Source organism: Pristis pectinata, chromosome 6, assembly GCF_009764475.1.
Source record: "Pristis pectinata isolate sPriPec2 chromosome 6, sPriPec2.1.pri, whole genome shotgun sequence".
Lineage (NCBI taxonomy): Eukaryota > Metazoa > Chordata > Chondrichthyes > Rhinopristiformes > Pristidae > Pristis > Pristis pectinata.
The window spans coordinates 104,376,192-104,394,276 of NC_067410.1; the positions used below are offsets into that span (position 1 = coordinate 104,376,192).

At 45.0% G+C, this 18,085-nt stretch overlaps 1 protein-coding gene across 4 annotated transcripts in view; it reads right to left on the minus strand.

The window, feature by feature from the left end:
• The window catches only part of LOC127572125 (glutamate-rich protein 6), a 50,898-nt gene extending 34,625 nt beyond the window's left edge, over nucleotides 1-16,273 (minus strand). For all 4 annotated transcript variants that reach the window (XM_052019059.1, XM_052019058.1, XM_052019057.1 and 1 more), the window contains exons 1-5: nucleotides 16,086-16,273; nucleotides 14,328-14,421; nucleotides 8,147-8,277; nucleotides 3,456-3,530; nucleotides 370-455 (exon numbers count right to left, since the gene is read on the minus strand). In XM_052019059.1, coding sequence (XP_051875019.1) covers nucleotides 370-455; nucleotides 3,456-3,530; nucleotides 8,147-8,277; nucleotides 14,328-14,421; nucleotides 16,086-16,137 — 438 coding nt within the window. In that variant the 5' untranslated portion in view covers nucleotides 16,138-16,273. The remainder of the gene's footprint in view (nucleotides 1-369; nucleotides 456-3,455; nucleotides 3,531-8,146; nucleotides 8,278-14,327; nucleotides 14,422-16,085) is intronic.
• Between the last annotated feature and the right edge of the window lie 1,812 nt (nucleotides 16,274-18,085).

An 18,085-nucleotide genomic window follows, 5' to 3' on the forward strand; every position in this document is an offset into this window, starting at 1 on the left:
CATTAGTTCAGGGTACATAAAGCCCACATTGTATTAAAGACTGCCAACCAGAGGCAGCATTTGCAGTTTTTCAGGAGTCTGCATATTTATCCAAGTGAGTATAGTGAAAGCTTGTGGCATACTACAGATCAGTGTCTCAATTTGATGAGCACAGTATTTACAGCCTGTACTACACCCTGTCGATCTGAAAGAGAACATCACATATGAGAAACCTCAACTATTCTGAGCACAGGTGTGTCACATTGGGACAGCGTGGGCTCCATGTGTTGATGTTTCATTAAAGAGTGCGCAATATGTGCAGACTGGACAATGTTGAGGATGGAAGGGTCACCATGCAAACCTGGCTTCAAGAGCATCAAGCAGTCATACCTCAGTATGAACAATGAGGTCCTCAAGGCTCTCTTTTGAAGTTGAGTCACTAAGATCACCTTCCAGGATTGAATCACTCTCCTTTTCTGAAACCAATACAGTATATTCAGTGATCCAGTCTTTGTCACGTAGGGAAGCTTTTGTCTGACACATGTGGGTACATTTGACTAGCACTTAACATCTTGAAAAGTACAATGTGGTACAAAAATACAGTTCTGCTACAACTGAATCTAAACCTGCAATCAGAGGTATTTTAAAATTTCTGTGCGGCAATAACCACACAAGTGAACAACAGCAATGTTCCCTCCTCCTTATATATCGAGCAAAGAATAATGAAGCGTTTGGTAAGTATGTTGGGTCTCTGGTAGCTACTCACCAAGAAGGGTACACTTGTTACAGTGCTAGTTGCTATAATCATTTCACAAAGTTGGATGTGACCACCAAACAAGCTTTGCAGTAGAAAATCACAACAAAGAGCCAATTACACTCAGGTTGCATTAGCAAGTCTACAGGTTCAGGTTTGGAGATCTGCAAGCTAATGAAGCCTCAACCAGTAGTGGAAGCATGGAGCTGAAGATGTGACAGTGTGAAAGGTATATAAATAAAATCTGCGCATCATACTCATGATTTATCTAACCAAATGGACATAGAGGCTCCAGGGAAGCTGCCGAAGTGACTTACCTGAACGAAACCAGAACTCGGGATAAGCTGAACAGACTGAAACTCCAGAAGAGGGTGAGTGAATAGAGACCATTAATATTATAGATATAAGATATTTATTAGTCACATGTACATCGAAACACACAGTGAAATGCGTCTTTTTGCATTACTGAGAATGTGCTGGGTGCAGCGCGCAAGTGTCGCCACTCTTCCGGCGCCAACATAGCATGCCCACAGCTCCTAGCATGTACGTCTTTGGAACGTGGGAGGAAACCGGAGGACACGGAGGAAACCGAAGCAGACACGGGGAGAAGATACAAACTCCTTACAGGCAGCAGCGGGAATTGAACCTGGGTCGCTGGCACTGTAATAGAGTTACGCTAACCGCTACGTAAGGTTTGTTTTCCCCTTTCTCTCCTTGTCTTTGACCCATCCCCCGGTGGATCTGCTCTCCCCTCCTCCCCCGCACCTGCCTATCACTATCTCTTACCTGCATCTACCTATCACCACCCTGTGCCCACCCCACCTCCCCTCTTTTGTCCACCTATCATTGCTCTGCTTTTCCCTCCTCTATATTGGGCTTCCCCTTTTCCGATCTTCAGTCCTGAAAAAGGGTCTTGACCCAAAACGTTGACCGCCTGCTTTTCTCCACAGAAGCTGCCTGGCCTGCTGAGTTCCTCCAGCATCATCGTGTTTTTCATCTAGATTCCAGCATCTGCAGTCCTTTGTTTCTCTAGATGCGTAGAGGATGTGTTTACTTGTGGCGAATCCAAAACTAGGAACCATAAATTCTAGTTAAAAGGAATTTATAGAGTGGTGAGATTTGGAAATTATCATTTGGAGAGGTCAAGAAAAATGGAATAAGAAAAGGAGCTAGAGAAGGATTAGAGGGTGAAAGGAAAGGATGGATACACTGATGGGGTGAGATAAGGAAGGTGGGAAGAGGCTCATGTGGATGTAAACACTAGCATGGATTAGCTGGGCAGAATGACCAATTTTTGTGCTTTGTAACATAAAATCCATGGTTTTAAGACTAAGTTAGAGATCACTGCAGTGGGGAGAATAAGGTACATGCACAACCAATCATCTACTGTAGTAGAAAAACAAGATACGGTCTAGATTTGACACCATGTGATATCAGCAGAATGGCAATGTTAGTGCCTCTGAGGTGACCTCGGCATGTTGAGCTCAAGAGGAAAAAAGAACTGAAATTACGGATATTTTATAAAATTCTCATATCAAGATCTTTCACATTAGAGGATTTGTGACATTTTTGTTTTGTTTTATTGAGCTGCAATAAGACAGAGCTTTGTACAGCAGCTTCCACGACCTCAGGACTTTCGAAGATGCTTTCTATCCAACGAAGCACCTCTGGGATGTAATCACTGTTTACAACGTGGGAAATGGAGCAACCAATTTGCACAGATCAAGCTCCCAGAAACTGTAATATCATAATGACCAAAGCACCTGCTTTTAGATGCTGGTTGTGGGACACATTGCTCAATGGGACCCTGGAAATAAATCCCTAATGCTTCCTCAATAAAGTGCTGCAGGATCTTTTACATCCAAATGGGAGAGCATTCAAAAGAAGACACCTCCCAGTACAGAGCTCTCTCAATACTGTGCTGGAGTGTTAACTTTGATTTTTATGTTCAAGCCTCTGGAGTGGTTTTTGAAGCCATAATTTTTAACTTACAGGTGAGAGAGCTCGGGGGTAACAGACCAGTAAGATGTCAGCAACAAACAATCTGCTGGAAGAACTCAGCAGGTTGAGCAGCATCTGTGGGAGGAAAAGAATTGTCCTGATGCAGGGTTTTGACCCAAAATGTTGACAGGTCCTTTCTCCCCACAGATGCTGCTCGACCCGCTGAGTTCTTCCAGCAGATTGTATGTTACTCCAGATTCCAGCACCTGTAGTCTCTTGTGTCTCTCTTTTATGGTTGATGATGGATTTTGGTGTTGCATGTGGTTCCTCATTTACACATAAACTTTGCGGCACGGTAGTAAGCAGTTAGCGTAACATGATTACAGCGCCAGCGACCCGGATTCAATTCCCACCACTGTCTGTTAGGAGTTTGTATGTTCTCCCCATGTCTGCGTGGGTTTCCTCCGCGTGCTCCGGTTTCCTCCCACGTTCCAAAGACGTATGGGTTAGGAAGTTGCGGGCATGCTATGTTGGCGCCGGAAGCATGGCGACGCTTGCGGGCTGCCCCCAGCACACTCTATGCAAAAGATGCATTTCACCGTGTGTTTCAGTGTACATGTGACTAATAAATAAATAGATCCAACTGCAAGGGATTGCACATTTACAAAGGACACTTTAATTGTGGAGGATGTTGGGGAGTGGTGATAAAAAAAAGTTGAAATCACACCCCCCTTAAACTAGCCAACACTAACGAAACGTTAATTCACATCAGCAGAAGTACCTGAGGCTTCAGTCCCATCAGATGCTGATTCCTGTCCACCTCTCTCTTCATGTGTGTCTAAATGTTCGCCTTGAGCTGTAATTGTAAAAAAATGGATGAGATTCAAGAGAACGATATGTCAACCTACTAACTAGCCTGGAAACAGATTTAGTAGAAACCATTATACTCCTATCTTGCATCGCTCAAGCTTTATTTCCACTGTAACCTTTAGAAATAAAAAGCAATTTTAGGATCAAACACAGGAATACACCTTGCAATAAAACTGGCTATTATAGGGGAATAAATCTTTACATGGAACAAAAAATCAATTCTTTGCAGAAATGTGCCAGAAAATTGCTCTATAATGGTCATGCTGTCAAGTATTTGCTGAAACGCAGTTGATAACTTATCAGCTACCAATCCTCAAAAGGCAGCAGGATCTGCCCTCTAGTGAGCACCAGTAGTGATTCTGGTAAGCAAGTGAGGTCATGATGGAAATCACTTATTTGCATACGCCTGTGAACAGAAGGGGCACTAATATAGCGAACAGGGGATTGCCAATGATATTTTTATACCAGGAAGGCATTTGATAAGTCCTTCATGTGGGACTAGAAAAAAGGAGTGGAAGTAGGTCATGAGGTCCCTTGAGGCAGCTCTGCTATTTATCAAGATTGTTACTGACCTCCTGCCTTAGTGCCATTTTCCTGCACTATCCCCATATGCTTTGATTCCCTTAATATTCAATATCTATCAATCCCTGCATTGAATAAACTTAATGAATGAGCCTCCTTTGCCCTCTAGGGATAGGGAGTACCACCCTCTGAGTGAAGAAGTATCTCCTCATCTCAGTCTTAAATGGCCTACTCGTTATTCTGAGACCACGAACCTTGGCTCTGGGTTTCTCAGTCGAGCCTTGTAAAAACTTTAAGTTTCAGTGAGATCTTCTCTCATTCTTATAAACCCTAGGGGATACCGGCCTAGTCCATTCAACCTCTCCACATGTGGCAAAGTAACCATCTCAACAACCAGTTCAGTGAACCTTTGCTGCACTCCCTCTATGTTTTTTCACGTAGTTCAAAACTGCACACAGTACTCCAGGTCCAGACTCACCAAGACACTACATAATGTTAAATACCTTTACTCCAAATCCTTTCGCAATAAAAGCCAACATATCATTTCCCCTCCAACTTGCAGAATGTGTATGTTAGTTTTCAGTGACTAATGTACAAAGACACCCAAATCCCTTTGAAACGGGAGGATCCAATACAGAGAGTTGTACAGTGCTGGTCTGAGGAAATAGATGAGCTTCTATGCTACTGCTCTGAGTCAGTGGACTGGTCCATGTTCAGAGACTCAGCTCCAGCCTAGATGAATATGTCACCACCTAGATGAATATGTCACCAAGTATGCTGAGGACTCTGTACCAAAGAGGATAATCAGGGTGTTCCCAAACTGGAAACCATGGATGAACTGGGAAATCCACTCCCTACTGAAGTCTAGGACTGCAGCATTCAAATCAGTTAACCCTGAACTTCACAAGAAATCAAGATACGACCTCTGTAAAGCTATCAGAGATGCCAAGAGGCAATATCAGTCCAAACTCGAGTCCCAGACCAGCCACCAGTTGTGGCAGGGCTTACATGCGATAACGGGCTACAAAACTTAGTCTGGCAGCATTGCCGACAACAGTGCATTCCTTCCTGATGTGTTTAATGCATTCTATGCATGTTTTGAACAGAAGGGGATTCGAATGTCACCACCCACCCCGATAGCCTCCAATGCACCTGAACCCATGGTCACCATTGAGGACGTAAGATCAGTCTTCCAAAAAGTGAACCCATGAAAAGCATCTGGCCCGGATGTTGTCCCTGGCCATGTTTTTTGATCCTGCGCAGATCAGCTGGCAGGGATATTTGCAGACATTCCACTTCCTGCTTCAATTTGAGGTTCCCACCTGCTTTAGGAAGGCCACTATCATCCCGGTACCCAAGAAAAACAAGGTAACGATCCAACCGGTGCCTCTGACATCCACCATCATGAAGTGCTTCGAGAGGCTGGTCATGGCACGCATCAACTCCAGCCTCCCAGATAACGTCGACCCACTGCAATTCGCCTACCACCAAAACAAGTCTACAGCAGACACCATCTCCCTGGCCCTACACTCAACTCTGGAGCATCTGGACAGTAAAGACACCTACATGAGCCTATTGTTTATTGACTACAGCTCCGCCTTCAACACTACTCCAAGCAAACTCATCACCAAACTACGAGACCTGGGACTCAACACCTTCCTTTGCAACTGGATCCTTGACTTCCTGACCAATGGTTCACAATCAGTAAGGATAGGCAGCAATACCTCCAGCACGATTATTCTCAACACTGGTGTCCCACATGACGGCATCCTCAGCCCCCTATTCTACTCCCCCATACACCATGCGGTCAGATTCTGCTCTAACTCCATCTACAAGTTTGCAGATGATACCACCGTAGTGGGCCATATCTCAAATAACCATGAGTCGGAGTGCAGGAAGGAGACAGAGAGCTTAGTGACATGGTGTCATGACAACAACCTTTCCCTCAATGTCAGCAAAACAAAAGAGCTGGTCATTGACTTCAGGAAGGGGGCTGGTGCACATGCACCTGTCTACAACAACCGTACTGAGGTCGATAGGGTTGAGAGCTTCAAGTTCCTAGAAGTGAACATCACCAATAGCCTGTCCTAGTCCAACCACGTAGACGCCACGGCCAAGAAAGCTCACCAGCACCTCTAGTTCCTCAGGAGGCTAAAGAAATTTGACATGTCCCCTTTGACACTCACCAGCTTTTATCAATGCACCATAGAAAGCATCCTGTCTGGATGCATCACGGCTTGGTATGGCAGCTGCTCTGCCTGGGATCGCAAGAAACTGCAGAGAGTTGTTGACACAGCTCAGCACATCACGGAAACCAGCCTCCCCTCCATGGACTCTGTCTATAATTCTCGCTGCCTCGGTAAAGCAGCCACCATAATCAAAGACCCCACCCACCTCAGACATTCTCTCTCCTCCCCTCTCCCATCAGGCAGAAGATACAAAAGCCTGAAAGCATGTACCACCAGGCTCAAGGACAGCTTCTTTTCATCTGTTATAAGACTATTGAACGGTTCCCTAGTACGATAAGATGGACCCTTAACCTATCTACCTCATTATGACCTTGCAACTATTGTCTACCTGCACTGCACTTTCTCTGTAGCTGTGACACTTTGCTCTGCATTCTGTATTGTTTTACCTTGTACTACCTCAATGCCCTGTGTAATGAATTGACAAGACAAGTTTTTCACTTTACCTCGGTACAAGTGACAATAATAAACCAATTCCAACATCAACATTTCTCAATCTGTCGATATTTGTCAAATACTTTGCTTTTCTGTTTTGTGCACCTCACATTTTTCTACTTCAAATTTTATTTGCCATGTTCTCGCTGCTCACTTAGCTTGTCTATATTTGTTCAAGTCTCTTTACGTCCTCCTCTATACTCACAGTCCTAGCTAGAGTCGTAAAGTTATACAGCACAGAAACAGGCCCTTCGGCCCAACTGGTCCATGCCAACCAAGATGCCCATTCAAGCTAGTCCCATTTGCTAGCGTTTGACCCGTAACCTTTCCAATCTATGTACCTGTCCAACTGCCTTTTAAAAGTTGTTAATGTACCTGCCTCAACCACTTCCTCTGGCAGTCCATTCCACATACATACCACCCTTTGTCTCTGGCAATCCATTCCACCCTTTTTGTAAAAAAAGTTGCCCCTTAAGTTCCTATTAAATCTTTCCCCTCTCACTTTAAACCTACGCCCTCTTGTTCTTGATTCCCCAACTCTGGCAAAAAGACTGAATGCATTCACCCTATCATGATTTTATACACCTCTATAAGATCACCTCTCAGTCTCCTACGCTTTAAGGAATAAAGTCCAAGCCTGTGCAACCTCTCCCGATAAATCAGTCCCTCAAGTCCAGGGAACATCCTTGTAAATCATTTCTGCACTCTTGCCAGTTTAGTAACATCTTTCCTATAGCAGGGCGACCAAAACCGAACACAATACTCCAAGTGCGGCCTGCACAACTGCACCATGACCTCCCAACTTTTATATTCAGTGCCCTGACTGATGAAGGCCAGCGTGCCAAAAGCCTTCTTCACCACCCTGTCTACCTGTGACTTCACTTTCAGGAAACCATGTACTTGAACTCCAAGGTCTCTCTGTTCTACAACACTCCCCAGGGCCCTAGCATTCACTATGAAGGTCTAGTAGTCAACTAGTTTAGTATCAACAGCTACTTTCAAAATATCACACTTAGTCCCCTCAGCCAAATTGTTGATATAGATTTGTGAATAGCTGGGGCCCCAAGACAGACACTTAAACAGGCAACAAACTGCTGGAGGAACTCAGCAGGTCGAGCAGTATCTGTTGGGGGAGAGGAATTGGCAATGATGCTGCTTGACCCACTGAGTTCCTCCAGCAGATTGTGTGTTGCTCCAGATTCCAGCATCTACAGTCCCTCGTGTCTCCATTTAAACAGGCAAGGCAGAGGACGGGAAAGGCTAGAAAGATTAGAAAGACTAGAAAGACTCAGCAGGTCAGGCCACACCTGTGGGAAGAGTCACCATTTGGGCCGAGACCCTATTAGCTTTTCTCCATCATTTTCGAGTTTCTGCTTTTACCCACGGCGCAACATCTTACCGGTTTCTCTGAGACGGCGGCTGAGAAGCCAGCTAGAATCTGTCTGTGTCAAAACTGACGTTGGTGGGCGTTCGGGAGTAGCAAAGCTTTCAGCAGAAGAATCCAAGAGGCACAAGCTGATTTCGCTGGTGCTAGATGATGAAAATGTAAGGTTACATACAGACAGTGCAAACTAATTCAGGATTTAAAGAGCAAACCATTTTCTGAGTGGAATTTACAGACCTTTAACTTCTCCCCATTTGGTTTTAAAACCTATGCACTTGGGGCAACCTGGTGTGTAGTTAAATTCAGGGTGACCTGCAGCAAACATTTGCACACTCCTCAAGAGAAATTTGGGATGCTGCCCTTGCGAGCAATGCCCATATATTCTGTATGAGGATCTATTGATACCACAGTGCCACACCCTTGTAAATATTGAAAGATTCTAACAACTCAACAGCTGAAAACGCTTCTACAGACCCACAGCACAAAAGTGACATTCTTTGGGACCAATTAATGCACTCTGTACTACCTCAATGCACTGTGTAATGAATTGATCTGTACAAAAGGCATGCAAGACAAGTTTTTCACTGTCCCTCGGTACAAGTGGCAATAATAAACCAATACCAGTTAAAATTGCTGACCTAATCCTGGAATGACTTGCAAGTCATGATACATCCCCAGGCATCAAAGGGAGGACAAGGTTGGATCATTGGGCTTAACAGGGAGCCTGTCTCAATCAGCCAGAATGTGAAGGGAGAGTAGAGTGCCCACTCACAGCTTTGAGTTAGAGGCTGCGTTCTGATAGACTGGAGCTGGGAGAGGGAAATTCAGCTGTCGCTGGTGGAGTTTGGGGGCAACTTGGGGCAATCAGAAGTCCAGATGCTCTCGGTGAAGCCTGCTAGTAGCTCTTCTTTCTCAGCTAGATATAAGTGAGCAACAGGACCACCAATAATGCACGGCTCACTGGGTCACTTAAATGCTATTGGAGTCTTATGGATATCATATGTTTCCAGAGAACATGCATTAATGAGCATGCTGCCCAAGAAGTCAGTTACATAGGCAACAACAGATATGTATTTAGCACCTTTCACTATCTCAAGATGTGCCAAAGTATATTCCAGCTAGAACATAGAAATGTACAGCACAGGAACAGGCCCTTCGGCCCACAATGTTGTGCCGAACCAATTACATTAGTAATCAAATGTCCAACTAAACGAACCCCTTCTGCCTTCACAATGTCCATATCCAACCATTTCCCTCATTCATGTGCCTATCTGAGAGCTTCCTAAATGCCCCTATAGTATTTGCCTCCACCACCACCCCAGGAAGAGCATTCCAGGCTCCCACCGCTCTCTGTGTAAACAACATGCCCCGCACATCTCCTTTGAACTTTCCCCCCTCACCTTAAATGCAGGCCCTCTGGTATTAGACATTTCAACACTGGGGAAAAGATACCAGCTGTCTACTCTATCTATGCCTCTCATAATCTTATAAACCTCTATCAGATCTCCCCTCAGCCTTCATCGCTCCAAAGAAAACAACCCAAGTTTGTCCAACCTATCCTCACAGCACATGCCATCTAAATCCAGGCAGCATCTTGGTAAACCTCTTCTGCACCCTCTCCAAAGCCTCAACATCCTTCGTATAATGGGAATGCAATACTCTGGATGTGGCCTAACTGAAGTTTTATAAAGCTGCAACATAACTTCCTGACTCTTGAACTCAATGCCTCGACTAATGAAGGCAAGTTTTTGTTTTCTTAGCTATTTCAGGTAACGTTGATAATCTGGTTACTGTTTTAATGTTGGCAACTAACTTGCACCCAGAAAGCTCCAGTGAAGAGTGATGTGGCTAGGACTGGATGGTCTAATTCACACATGTTAGATGAGAGAGAAATATTCTTCTTTGAATTAGCTTTTATAACAACCGGCACAGTGATGCAGAAGGTAGTGCAGCTGCCTCACAGCTCCAGCGACCTGGGTTCGATTCCGGTTTTCGGTGCTGTATGTGTGTGGTTGGGTTGGCACGTTCTGCCTGTGACTGCGTGGGTTTCCCCTGGGTGCTCCGATTATCTCCGACAAGCCAAAGACTTGATGGATGTTAGGTCAATTGGTTGTTGTAAAATACTCTGAGGGTGGGTGGCTGATGGGAGGATCAGGCTGTGTACGAGTGAACAGGTTACACGGTAGTGTAGCGGTTAGCGTAAAGCTTTACAGCGCCAGCGACCCGGGATCAAATCCGGCCGCTGTCTGTAAGGAGCTTGTATGTTCTCCCCATGTCTGCGTGGGTTTCCTCCGGGTGCTCCAGTTTCCTCCCACATTCCAAAGACGTACGGGTTAGGAAGTTGTGGGCATGCTACATTGGCACCGGAAGCGTGGCGACACTTGTGGGCTGCCCCCAGAACACACTATGCAAAAGATGCATTTCACTGTGTGTTTCGATGTACATGTGACTAATAAAGATCTCTTATCTTATGATTGGGAAAATAGGATTGAAGGGATTGCCCTGAAAACTGGCATAGATTTGATGGGTTGAATGGTCCCTGCCCCCTGATTTTGTATCATCAACAAATTTGGATATATTGTACTTAATCCCCTTATCCAAATCATCAAAATAAATTATAAACAACTGGGACACCAGCACCAATCTCCGTGGCTCTCTATAAGACTTCCAATTCAAACATGACCTCTTTGTTCTTACTTGCTGCTTTCTGTCTGCTAACCAATTCCGAATCCATGTCAGTAAATGCATTCAGTACTATGCACTCTAATTTGTATTTAATAACCCCTTACCTTATAAAGTCCAAATACACCACATCATCTACTGCACCCTTATCTATCCTGCTAGATACAACCACAAAAAACAGATATGCCAAACATGCTATGATTTATTGAGTTCACCTCTCATTCTTCCTTCAGCTCTTCGGCCCACCATGTTGTGCCGACCTTTAAACCACGCCTAAGACTAACTAACCCCTTCCTCCCACATATCCCCCTATCTTAAATGCCTCCATATGCTTATCTAACAATTCCTTGAACTCGACCAACGTATCAGCCTCCACCACCACCCCAGGCAGCACATACCATGCACCAACGACTCTCTGGGTGAAAAACCTCCCTCTGACATCTCCCTTGAACTTCCCACCCATTACCTTAAAGCCATGCCCTCTTGTATTGAGCATTAGTGCCCTGGGAAAGAGGTGCTGGCTGTCCACTCTATCTATTCCTCTTAATATTTTATATACCTCTATCATGTCTCCTCTCATCCTTCTTCTCTACAATGAATAAAGCCCTAGCTCCCTTGGACTCTCCTCATAATCCATACTCTCCAATCCAGGCAGCATCCTGGTAAATCTCCTGCACCCTTTCCAACGCTTCCACATCCTTCCTAAAATGAGGCGACCAAAACTGGACACAGTACTCCAAGTGTGGTCTAACCAGAGTTTTGTAGAGCTGCATCATTACCACGTGGCTCTTAAACTCGATCCCACGATTTATGAAAGCTAACATCCCATAAGCTTTCTTAACTACCCTATCCACCTGTGAGGCAACTTTCAGTGATCTGTAGATATGAACCCCCAGATCCCTCTGCTCCTCCACACTCCCCAGTAACCTGATATTAACCTTGTACTCCGCCTTGGAGTTTGTCTTTCCAAAGTGTACCACCTCATACTTCTCCGGATTGAACTCCATCTACCACTTCTCAGCCCAGTTCTGCATCCTATCAATATTCCTCTGTAAGCTTTGACAGCCCTCCACACTATCCACAACTCCACCGACCTTTGTGTCGTCTGCAAACTTGCTAACCCACCCTTCCACCCCATCATCCAAGTCATTAATAAATATCACAAAAAGCAGAGCTCCCAGAACCAATCCTTGTGGGACACCACTAGTCACAGCCCTGCAATCTGAATACACTCCCTCCACAACAACCCTCTGCTTTCTATAGGCAAGCCAATTCTGAATCCACACTGCCAAGCATCCCTGGATCCCTTGCCCTCTGACCTTCTGAAGAAGCCTACCATGTGGAACCTTGTCAAATGCCTTATTAAAATCCATGTAGACCACATCTACTGCACTACCCTCATCAATCTTCCTGGTCACCTCTTCAAAGAACCCTGTCAGACTTGTGAGGCAAGATCTTCACTTCACAAAGCCATGTTGGCTCTCCCTAATCAGTCTATGATTCTCTAAATGCTCACAGATCCTATCTATTGGAATCCTTTCCAACAGCTTGCCCACCACAGAGTCTGTCTCTCCCCATTAATTAATCCCAGGAATTAATCGCATAGAGTTGAATTGCACTGCCTCCATGACAAGCATATCCTTCCTGCAATGGGAGAACCTAAACTCTTCACAGCACCGTGTGTGTGGCATCAACGACGCCCTGTACAACTGTAGAAGATGTCCAAAATCTTCCACTCAAACCCCCCAGCAATGAAGTCATCATACTGTTTACCTTCCTAACTGCTTGTACACTAACTTTTTGTTATTTAAATATGAGGACTCTTAAGGCATTCATCTTTCTTATTCTAACAAATGGAATTATAGTGTTGGAAGTTATATGTTGAAAAGGCAGGGTGAACTGCAGAGACCAACAGTGCAAAAAGAAATCAAACCAATGACTAATAAACTACAAATTTGAATTTAAGAGCAGGGAGTTTATGCTGCAACTGTACAGGGTACTAGTGAGGCTGCACATGGAGTACTGCGTGCAGTTCTGGTCTTCTTACTTGAAAGAAGATATACTGGCTTTAGAGGCGGTGCAGAGGAGGTTCACTGGGTTGATTCTAGAGATGAGGGGGTTAGCCTATGAGGAGAGATTGAGTCCCCTGGGACTATACTTGCTGGAATTCAGAAGGATGAGAGGGGATATTTTAGAAACATACAAAATTATGTAAGTGATAAATAAGATAGAGGCAGGGAAGTTGTTTCCAACGGTAGGTGAGACTAGAACTAGGGGACATAGCCTCAAGATTCGGTTGAGTAGATTTAGGACAGAGATGAGGAGGAACTGCTTTTCCCAGGGAGTAGTGAATCTGTGTAACTCTCTGCCCAGCGAAGCAGTGGAGGCTACCTCATTAAATATATTTAAGACACATTTAGATAAACTTTAGCGTAGAAGAGGAATTAAGGTTTATGGGCAAAAGGTAGGTAGGTGGAGCTGAGTCCACGGCCAGATCAGCCATGATCTTATTGAATGGTGGAGCAGGCTCGATGGGCCAGATGGCCTCCTCCTGTTCCTATTTCTTATGTAAATGCTTAAAATGCAAATAAAAATGGAAAATGTGCTCCAGTTTCCTCCCACATCCCAAAGACATCCAGGTTGGTAGGTTAATTGGCTACTGTTAATTGCCCCTAGTGTGTAGGTGAGTTGTAGAATCTGGGGGGAGCTGATGAGAATGTGGGGAGAAGAAAAATGAGATTAACGTAGGATTAGTACACACGGGTGGTTGACGGTCAGCATGGATTTGGTGGGCCAAAGGGCCTGTGTCCGTGCTGTTTCTCTCTATGACTCTCTGACAGCAAGTCAGTGCTGGCTCGGAAACTTATTTTGCTGTACCTTGCAATCTCTTTTTACCTCTTTTTCAACCCAGTTCTACGATAATCCTTAGACATCATACAAAAAATCTCCTCCTTTGCATTGGGTGCCAATGTTTGTACATTTGTGCTTCTATGAACCCTTTGGAATATTTTTCTACTTCCAAAGAACTATAATTCAGGCCACTCCTGGTGTATTGAGAGATAATCTTGTCACAGCTGCTCTGCTGAGGACACATTGTCTAAACACCACATAGCTTGCCAACTTCCTGCATATTTGAAGCATTTTATGTCTATACTTTGTCTTTTGTTTACTAATCACCAATCCAGTTCTACAACTGTAAATTGTACACGTCAATCAGAAAAAAAGGTTTGAAGGTCTGAAATTAAAAGCACAAAGACATGGCTGTTCTAACAATAAACATGAATGTTTATTGGATCTTGCTATGTCAATTGCTTGTTGCACTTCCTATAAGACAAAAATGATTATTTCAAAAGATTGTACTTCAATTGCAATAAATTCCCTTGGGTCAAAAGTGAATGCGTCACTGAGACTAATTAAGAATTAGCCTGCCCTCTCCTTTCCTCCCCACATGGTCCAGCATGAAATTCTAGATTTTTCTGTCTAAAATTTAATTTGAATACCAAAGCAATACCACCTGCTGTTGTATTCATTTTCATTACCAGGATCACAGTCAGTCAACGATTCCTCCGGGGTGAAGCTGCTTAAAATACTTAGGTAATGCGAGGAGCCTAAGGGGGGAGAAAGAAGCTGTTTTGAGAAAGCACTGAGATATGGCCATGAAAATTCAAGGAAATGATGTGCAATCTTAATAAGATGATCTTTGGGGCACTGAGTTCCTGCTACATCAGTGCAATTACTATTTTAAACTTAAGTTAATGACAGGGAGCACAGGTCTAAAGTTTAGACTGGAAAATAAGGATGAATCTCCACGCACATTTCAACCTCATACTTGGTGTGAAAAATAATTTTAAAAAACCTTAATTAAGCTCAAGCTGCTTACGAGGCACATTGTAGTGTTCTGGAGTCAACATTAAGATCAACAATTTCAGATATTCATCATCCTTGCATTTTATTCCTTCCAATTTCCATTGGTAATTACAAATAATTGTTCTGCTTTTCATTTCCACCATTACAGACCACCTTCTTCTCCTCCTCCTCCTCTTCCCACCCTCCACCTCGAGGTTGAGGATAACCTGCATCGACTCCAGTTCCGTGGGTCCTGAGGTGCTTGAGGAATCCCATGCGAGATCCCACTCTCACTCACATTTGGTGGAGTCAGGTATGGGGTGTTGTGCGTTGCTTCCACTGTTTTCACACGGCCTCTGTGCGGGATGCTCCAGGTTCACACACTCCAAGGGCTGTAGGACCACAGTCTGTGCTCCTTCCGCTACCGCACATGGAGGGGCAGAGTTGGGTGGGGAAGTCCTTGAACAGTGAAAAGGAGACCACCTCAGGGAACCAAGTGAGTGGCAATGGTGCGATGTTTGTTTGTGTGTTTTTCTTCTCTTTAAAAGTTTACACCACTGAATGTAACGAACATGAACGTAAAAGTTTCATTGCACTGTTTCTTCTTTTGTATGTATTTTTTATCTTGAATAAAGTCTATGTTTGAAAAAAAAACTCAAGGTCTGTTGTGGGATTTGATCCTGCAAATTCAGTGTTGAGAGAATACCATCTGAGCCAGCCTAGTCACAATCCACCCTAACCTCCTCCTCCCCCCCCCCCTCCCAACCCCTTTGTTACTTAAGAAGAAGGAGGAGACTGTTATGGAGAATAAACACACTATTTGTTGGGCTGTTTGTAATTAAAAAAACATTCAAGGCTGGAAACAGCAGTGTGAAGAAAAGAAAGAGTTAAGCTTTCAGGTCAACGAGCATTCTGCAAAATTTAATTTTTTTTGTTTTAGATTTAATTATGCTTCGGGTACTTCTCAGAAGATACAGGAGCCCGAGGGCACGTACCACCAGACTTAAGGACAGCTTCTATCCCTTCTACAATATAGACTCTGACCCCACGATCTATCTTGTTGTGACCTTGCACCTTATTGCACTGCACTTTCTCTGTAGCTGTGACACTTTACTCTGTACTGTTTTTACCTGTACGACATCAATGCACTCTGTACTAACTCAATGTAACTGCACTGTGTAATGAATTGACCCGTACGATCGGTATAAGTTTTTCACTGTACCTCGGTACAAATGACAACAATAAACCAATACACTGCCAATGCGGCAACAATTTGGTACAAGTTAGGTTCACCGTTGCATGCTTTTAGTTTTGCTTAATCAGCTTGTTTCGGGATTAGTCAATTGTCGTTGTCACTGTAAGGACAGGCAGCTCCCATTCCCACTCTGGGAAGAGGCCTCAGCTGCTTCCTTTCTCCCAGTGTTACCTGCTCTGTCCAGTTGGGCCTGGCTCTCCGGATCATCCTTGCCCCCGCTCATGGTGCACCGCTGGCCCGACGCGGTGAACTTTAAGTAAATGCACGACTGTCAGCGAGGATACTGACGTTCCCGTCGGCTCTGCACTCTCCCCCTGCAGCCAGCGCCTCCCCGCCCAAGTGTTGCGACGCGTTGCCATGGCGCCCGGGTCCCAAGTGGTTACATTCTCCGAATGTTGCCGATTCCGCGCAGGCGCGAAGTGGGCGGGGAGGCCCCCGTCTCTGAATCGCCGGCGCTCGCCTCCCGTTAGCGCCGACGCAGAGGCGGGGCAGCCGGCTGGACTCCGCTCACCCCTGCTGCAGTGACCCAGCAGTCAGCAAAAGAAAAATAAAACAGAATGCTGGAGACACTCAGCGGAAAGAGGAACAGAGTAAACATTTCAGTTCTCTTTCCACACATGCTGCCTGACTTGCTGACTATTTCCAGTATTTTCTGCTTTTACTTCAGATCTCCAGCATCTGCAGTTGTTTTGATTTGCAGTAAGCTTGAGCTTATGACTTGCAGATAGAAATTTAACATCAGTACAGTAGTACCTATTTAGTCCAAACACGATGATGCTGGAGGAACTCAGCAGGCCAGGCAGCATCCGTGGAGAAAAGCAGGCGGTCAACGTTTCGGGTCAGGACCCTTCTTCAGGACTGAAGATAGGAAAAGGGAGAAGCCCGGTATATAGAACAGCAGAGCAGTGATAGGTGGACAAAAGAGGGGAGGCAGGGTGGGCACAAGGTGGTGGTAGATGCAGGTAAGGGATAATAACAGGCAGGTGCAGGGGAGGAGGGGAGTGTTCTACATAACCCTCCTACACATTGGGCTTCCCCTTTTCCTATCTTCAGTCCTGAAGAAGGGTCCTGACCCGAAATGTTGACCACCTGCTTTTTTCCTTGGACGCTGCCTGGCCTGCTGAGTTCCTCCAGCATCATAGTGTTTTTCATCTAGATTCCAGCATCTGCAGTCCTTTGTTTCCCTATTTAGTCTACGCTGAATAGAGATGATGCAATCACAAAGAAGGCACCCTAGTACCTCTACTTTCTTAGAACCTTAAAGAGATTCAACATGTCACCAAATAGTCCAACAAACTGCTACAGATGCATTGTTGAAAATATCCTGACTGGTTGCATCATGGCCTGGTAGGGCAATTCCCACGTACGGAAGCGCAAGAGTAGTGGACACAGCCCGGTCAATCACAGGCACAGCCCTCCCCACCACTGACAGCATCTACAGCAGGCGCTGCCTCAAGAAGGCAGCATCTATCATCAAGTTTCCCCACCACCTGGGTCACGCCCTTTTCTCCTTGCTACTATCGGGCAGGAGGTACAGAAGCCTGAAGTCCCACACCACCAGGTTCAGGAACAGCTGCTTTCCCACAACCATCAGATTCTTGAACCGACTTTCACAACCCTGACCCTACCCCAGCAACGGAACACTATGGACCACATGGTCCACTACCATGGACTTGTCTCTGATCGTGGTTTTTATTGCACTAATGTCTTGTTTTCCTTCACTGTCTTGTATAATTTATGTATAACATGTTATGTGTGCTGTCTTAATCTATATGCCTATGATGCTGCTTTTTCATTGTACCTGTACCTCACCGTACTTGTGCACATGACAATAAACTCAACTTGATTCAATATAACACTCTTGGTCTCACAGTCTGAACACCCAAATGTATGTAGCCCCCTGAACACTGCTTAGGCAGAGAACCTGGCATGAACCCTGCCTCCCCAGCTGCCGTGTGCTGCTGTTTGTTGAGCTTGCTACCATGGAGAAACCTCCATGCTGAAAGAAAGCTGTGCAAAGACCACCAAAAAAAACCCAGCAGCTTCCATCACATCCAATGGGAGGTGATGAGAGAGTCCGCAGGATCTGGGCTGTCTGTCAGCATACAGAGCAAGCGTCAACATGTGGAGAAGCCAGTCCCCAGCAAAGTCCGCACTCACTGTGCTGGTCG